Genomic DNA, 6,220 nt, shown 5'->3' with positions numbered 1-6,220 from the left:
AATTCTGTCATTTAATAAGTCAATAAGTTAAGCTAAAAGGTGATGTTCTTTGTAACAGATCATAGTGTTTGTACTGCCATCTAGTGGTGGAGGTTAAAAAGTATAAAAACAAAAACGAAAGTAAACTGCACTCAGTTAAGCCAGCATTTCTCCAGTGAACAGTGAGCTGTGTTTGTGGTCTGCTGAGAATAATCTTAAAACGTTTTTGCCTTGGACATTATTTGTCTGTAAGTACATTTAAGTTGTAGTTAATCTGTGTAATGATTGTATTCATGCAAAACTTGATGTTTGCAGCTTCTCCTGTGTGGACTAGGCTAATTGTTTGTTTGATAGTTGTGTAAGCACATGTGCTCTGCATTCCATGTTAGCTTATTGCTGCAGTGGCTGCATTCTGTTTTTGTAACTTTGGGTAACTGGTTCAAATGCAATTATTTACCATTTATGTATACTTATATGCGTACTAATTCATATGTATGTGTATGTCTATTTCTGTACTGTTTCAGTTTTACAACCAAAAATACCCTGCAGAGACTTCAGTAAATTACCAAGAAAAGTCAAGCCTTGTTTGTTTATTGGAGGATCCCAGGATTGTTAACTAGCTGTCTAGCTTCACATAGGCACGTGTTGCAAGGGCAGTATAGTAAAAAGACAAGAAGCACGGCGGGCTCAAGCACACAAGATTATAATCAGCAATCATGAGTACACGCTCAGGAAAGAAATTCACAGTGGATGCTAATGATGATCAAGAAGAGAAGAAGGAGGATTTGGAACTCCTGACACTAACAAGACAACAGGAGGGGCATGAGGCATCCCAAGCAGATTCCGTCAAGTCTTCTCACAAGTTGTCTCACAAGTCTTCTCACCAGTCTTCTCACAAGTCGTCTCACAAGTCTTCTCACCAGTCTTCTCACAAGTCTTCTCACCAGTCTTCTCACAAGTCATCACGATCCTCAATATCGTCTTCATACCTTAAAGCAAAGGCTAAGGCAAAGGCTGCTCAGGCTGAAGTGGCATTTGCTGAAGAACAAGCCGCAGTGATGAAACACAAGGCTGAACTTGACAGACAGAAGGCTGATCTTGACGCCAATCTACATGTTCTCCAGTCTCAGAGGGCTGCTGCTGCTGCCTCCGCCGAAGCCGCAGCCTACAAGGTAGCTGAGGAGAGTCAATGCAGGGAGGAAGACCAGGAGCCCCCTGTTCTACAACTTCCTCAACCAACCCTAATCGAGTGTGACATTGTTCCTGATGATACGACGGAGATACCCTCACCAGAAATCGCACATGATCACTCCCACCTACAGCCAGTTGCCGAGAAGATTCATCCTGTGGACCCAGACGCTCCAATCCTTTTGCTCTTAGGAAAAGACATCTTAGGGGTGCACAAGGTGCGAGAGCAAATAAACGGGCCCCACAATGCTCCTTACGCGCAGCGGCTAGACCTAGAATCGGTCATCGTGGGTGAAGTGTGCTTGGGGACAGTCCACAAACCATCAGAGGTCAGTGTCTACAAAGAAAACGTGCAGCAAAATTGTCACATATCCTGTTTCAACCCATACCCAAAAGGCATCCAAGTGATGGAAGGCTACAGTGGTATGACACAGCATCCTGGTTCCACCTCTGCAGCCTGTAAGGAAGATGCAGGTCCCACAGAGAGGACAGACAACCACGGATGCTCGGTGTTCGAACAGTCCAAGGATGACGCCAAACCAGTACTATCCATGGATGACAGAATGTTCCTGCCCATCATGGACAAACACGTCTACCAAGACAAGGACAGAAACGGGGTAACTCGGATTAGAAGATCCACACACCCTGACCAGTGGTTCTATGTGGCAACTGACATGAACCATGCAGACCATGCCACCAGGTCTATACCGGCAGCCGATCTACAACGTAGCAGTTGGTTCTCAGGCCCTGCCTTCTTGTCACAGTCCAACACAAAGGACACATCTGAATCCAGCCTCTTCAACCTTGTTGAGCCTGAAGCTGGCGCTGAGATTCAGCCTGAAGTCACAACTCTGAGTACCAAAGCCTTCAAGTGTCAGTTGAGCCCTGAACATTTCAAGCGATTCTCAAGCTGGAGAAGCTCAAGCTGGAGAATACTCTGTCAAACAACAGGACACCTCATCCATGTGTCTACATCCTTCAGAGGGACCTCAGACAACACAGGAAGCGAAGGATGGAAATGTTTCCTAGACACAGTTAGTGTAAGTGAGCTGTCACAAGCCAAAGACTTGCCTATGGACAGACCCCCCCTAAAGCCCCCTTTCACCAGTGTTGGTCTTGGTGTCTTTGGACCTCGGACCAGCATGACACGTCATACGAGAGGAAGTAGTTCAGACAGCAATTGCTGGGCTGTGCACTTTACCTGCATGTCTACCAGAGCAGCTCACACTGAGCTGATTGAATCCATGCCAACTGACAACTTCACCAATGCTCTGAAGGACGGAGCTGTCAAGATGTTTCTGAGGCCAGTATCAGAGATAGTAGTCCTCTTGTCAGAGGAGACTTAATGAAAGAACTCTTTATGTTACTACTTGCGTGCAAGGACATTCCCTTAAGTTTGATATATCTGTAATGGTACAACGTTATTGTACCAAAGCGGGGAGTGTGCTGCCTCCAAATGGCAGATTGGTTAAGATCCAAAGTTTAAAAATGTTTAAATAATTCTGTCATTTAATAAGTCAATAAGTTAAGCTAAAAGGTGATGTTCTTTGTAACAGATCATAGTGTTTGTACTGCCATCTAGTGGTGGAGGTTAAAAAGTATAAAAACAAAAACGAAAGTAAACTGCACTCAGTTAAGCCAGCATTTCTCCAGTGAACAGTGAGCTGTGTTTGTGGTCTGCTGAGAATAATCTTAAAACGTTTTTGCCTTGGACATTATTTGTCTGTAAGTACATTTAAGTTGTAGTTAATCTGTGTAATGATTGTATTCATGCAAAACTTGATGTTTGCAGCTTCTCCTGTGTGGACTAGGCTAATTGTTTGTTTGATAGTTGTGTAAGCACATGTGCTCTGCATTCCATGTTAGCTTATTGCTGCAGTGGCTGCATTCTGTTTTTGTAACTTTGGGTAACTGGTTCAAATGCAATTATTTACCATTTATGTATACTTATATGCGTACTAATTCATATGTATGTGTATGTCTATTTCTGTACTGTTTCAGTTTTACAACCAAAAATACCCTGCAGAGACTTCAGTAAATTACCAAGAAAAGTCAAGCCTTGTTTGTTTATTGGAGGATCCCAGGATTGTTAACTAGCTGTCTAGCTTCACATAGGCACGTGTTGCAAGGGCAGTATAGTCTGCGTGCCGTATCAACTTTACGTTTAATTATGACACCACATCAAAATAATATATTCCAACAGATTTTGATTGTCCATAAATATAACAACCTTTTTTTCTTGAAATATTTTCTTTCACATCAGGACATTGTAATGATAGACTCAGAGCAATAACCCCACCTATTTGCCACACTCCCTCCGCAGTCAGAGTTCAGAGTTTGAATGAATGTAGAATTATGTGCAGGATGTTATTTGCATACAGATGTGAGAGGACTTAATTTAATTTAAATATTTGTTATAAAAAAAATAAAAATCACATTCATGCCAGTGTGCCAGTGATTACCCTCCCCTGTGCCAATGTTGGCACCCGTGCCAAAGTTTGCCTACCCCTGAAGCAACTTGTAGAACGTACTGTAGACTCCACAAGAGGTGAATAGAAGACATCTAACTAGCTGATACTAACGTATCTACTACCTGGTCACCTCACAAGCAGTAACCTATCAAAAAGGAAATGTGTTTTTAAAATAAGTGTCTAAGCCAACCACATCATGGTGTAAAATCACCTAAATCTAAAGGAATGTTTTAATATATATTTTTAATTGTTTTATTATAGTTTATACAATGGTGAACAGTCAGATTTTCTCTCCTCTCTCCCAGCTATCGGTATCTATCTCCCGCACCATAGCTCTCATAGTTTACATTGTGCAACAGTGTAATCATTTGAAAAGACATTTTATCTATCCACGTGCTATCTGTGGCATATTCGCCCATAATCATACCATCTGTCTGGAGATGTCGTAGCGTGTAGTCTGTGTGTGTGTGCGTGCGATGTGCGAGCGGCGTGTTTGTGTTTGTGTGTGTGTGTGTGTGTGTGTGTGTGTGTGTGTGTGTGTGTGTGTGTGTGTGTGTGTGTGTGTGTGTGTGTGTGTGCTCTGGCATGTCTACAACAGATACTTTTTGTTGCCTGACAGCCTCATTGTTTGACGTGAGTGTTCTGGATGATAAGAGTCTGACAATTAACTGATAGACAAACTCATCTATGGTCTGAGTGAATTACAGCTTAAATGACAGAAAACTATGACATTTTGCAAATGAAATGATCATTATCAATCATAATATTACGATAAAATTTAATTAGCCAGCTTCGATAACAATGGTTTAATTAAGTGTAGTGACTCTGAAGAAGCTCTTTGACAGAAACGTTATCTAAATAAATATTCAGCTATTGTACAATAGTTATAGTGTGCAGGTATTTTACATTTTCTTAAATTGTACTGATTGAAATGTGTTCTTTGAATACTTTCTTTTTAGCTTGAATAAGTCTCCCCGGGACCCAAACTAGTGAAAATAGCAACTTTTTACAAAGTTCTTCATAGTTTTTTTATTCATGGAATTCCTTTGATTATTTTTTTAATTATTTTTTTTCTGAAAATGTTTGAATTATTAGATTTTTTGGGGGACCCAAAATCGTGTCCTGAGTGACCTACTGTTTGGGAACCACTGCACTAGAAAGGGGCGCTCAGTGGAGTGCATATCTCCGCCAGGAGGAACGCTACAATAATAGTACTTACACTGTCTGATGCATTGTGTCATGTCAAACTGCACCTGTCTCTCTATGTCCGATGTGCATGCACGCATGAGCGTGATTCATGCTGTAGATCAGACGTGGACTTTAACCGAATGGCGTATCTGCACATGCGCTGACGTCACACGCTACAGAAACAAAACGCCAATTTGTGCGGACGTCCGTGCTGTGCATAACAGTTTGGGGTATAATCCGCCAGGTGTGTGTGACGTCAGGCAAGTCGATATTTGAGCATGCCCGCCCGCCACAGACACACAACGTGAGCTTTGTATCGTAGTATTTATCATAATAATCATTATTTTCCACTTCTCTTCTTTTGTTCAGAGTTGATCCAGAATGGTCGTCTGCTGACACTGCCCCTAGTGGCCGGGGACCTGCACTCCATCTTGCTTGATGAGGACAGTAGGCGTCTGTACGTGGCCATGAAGGACAACCTGGTGTCTACCAGCCTGGAGGACATCACACAGAACCCACGCAAGGTTAGACACACTCGTAACCCTACCCTTAACCCATATGGTTGAGCGGAGTCCCTCAGGGCTCTATGCTAGTGTATTTTCTGTTTTCTGTTATTGTGGGGGAAGCTTTCGCTGAAAATAGCCGATCGACAAACTCACCACGCGCCAATCTGCTATTTTCAGCGAAAGCTTTCCCCACGATACAGATGCTGGGGTTTAAGTGGTTAAAGGAGTAGTTCACCCCAAACATTACTTATTTTCTATCAATTACACAGCCTTGATTTTTATTATTTTGTCGCATTCCTGAGCCAACAATTTGATGACCGGGTCAGTAGGAGACTCATTAGGAGACTAATATGATGACCGGAGACTCCGCCGGTCATAAAATTATTGGCATTCCTGAGCCAATAATTTGATGACCTTCCTAATTTGATGTCCGGAGACTCCGCCGGTCATCAAATCATTGGCTTAGGAATGCGACAAAAAACTCTCCATGAATTCAAGGCTTCATGGGGTGTTTAATTGATAGAAAATCAAAGTAATTTTTTGGGTGAAGTACGCCTTTAACCTGCTGGCCCAACCTACCCCTAAACCTAACCACAACCAAAACCTCAACCTAACCATAACTCTAACCCTACCCTCAAAATCCCTAAACCTAACTCTAAAACTAACCCCAACATTAACCTCTTATCATATTGTTTTCATTATCAGATCAGAGCACATAGGTATTGAAGTTGGACATTGACTGATGATGATGATGACAATGATGATGATACTGCGAGGAAGAAGGAAGTCAACCCCTGCTGACTAACATCCTCTAGTTCATATCAATCTTTCACTAATCCCTCTTTCGATCTGTCATGTCCCTTGTGTCCCTCTATCTCCACTTACAAC

At 42.2% G+C, this 6,220-nt stretch overlaps 2 protein-coding genes across 2 annotated transcripts in view; both read left to right on the top strand.

Annotated features, from left to right (window-relative positions):
* Positions 1-146: 146 nt before the first annotated feature.
* Positions 147-2,551, top strand: LOC308081131 (uncharacterized protein). The gene is made up of 2 exons (XM_080457526.1): positions 147-227; positions 504-2,551. Exon 2 carries the CDS (start codon positions 696-698, stop codon positions 2,511-2,513), a length of 1,818 nt encoding a protein of 605 aa, XP_080313652.1. The 5' UTR covers positions 147-227; positions 504-695; the 3' UTR covers positions 2,514-2,551.
* Positions 2,552-2,814: 263 nt separating this feature from the next.
* Positions 2,815-6,220, top strand: part of LOC308081130 (semaphorin-3ab-like) — a gene marked incomplete at its 3' end in the record, with an annotated part of 13,987 nt that continues 10,581 nt past the window's right edge. Inside the window, exons 1-2 of the mRNA XM_080457525.1 lie at positions 2,815-2,892; positions 5,196-5,350. Coding sequence (XP_080313651.1) covers positions 5,294-5,350 — 57 coding nt within the window. The remainder of the gene's footprint in view (positions 2,893-5,195; positions 5,351-6,220) is intronic.

This window comes from Gymnoscopelus braueri, assembly GCF_963280865.1.
Source record: "Gymnoscopelus braueri genome assembly, contig: SCAFFOLD_532, whole genome shotgun sequence".
Lineage (NCBI taxonomy): Eukaryota > Metazoa > Chordata > Actinopteri > Myctophiformes > Myctophidae > Gymnoscopelus > Gymnoscopelus braueri.
This window is presented reverse-complemented; position numbering and strand designations above follow the sequence as displayed.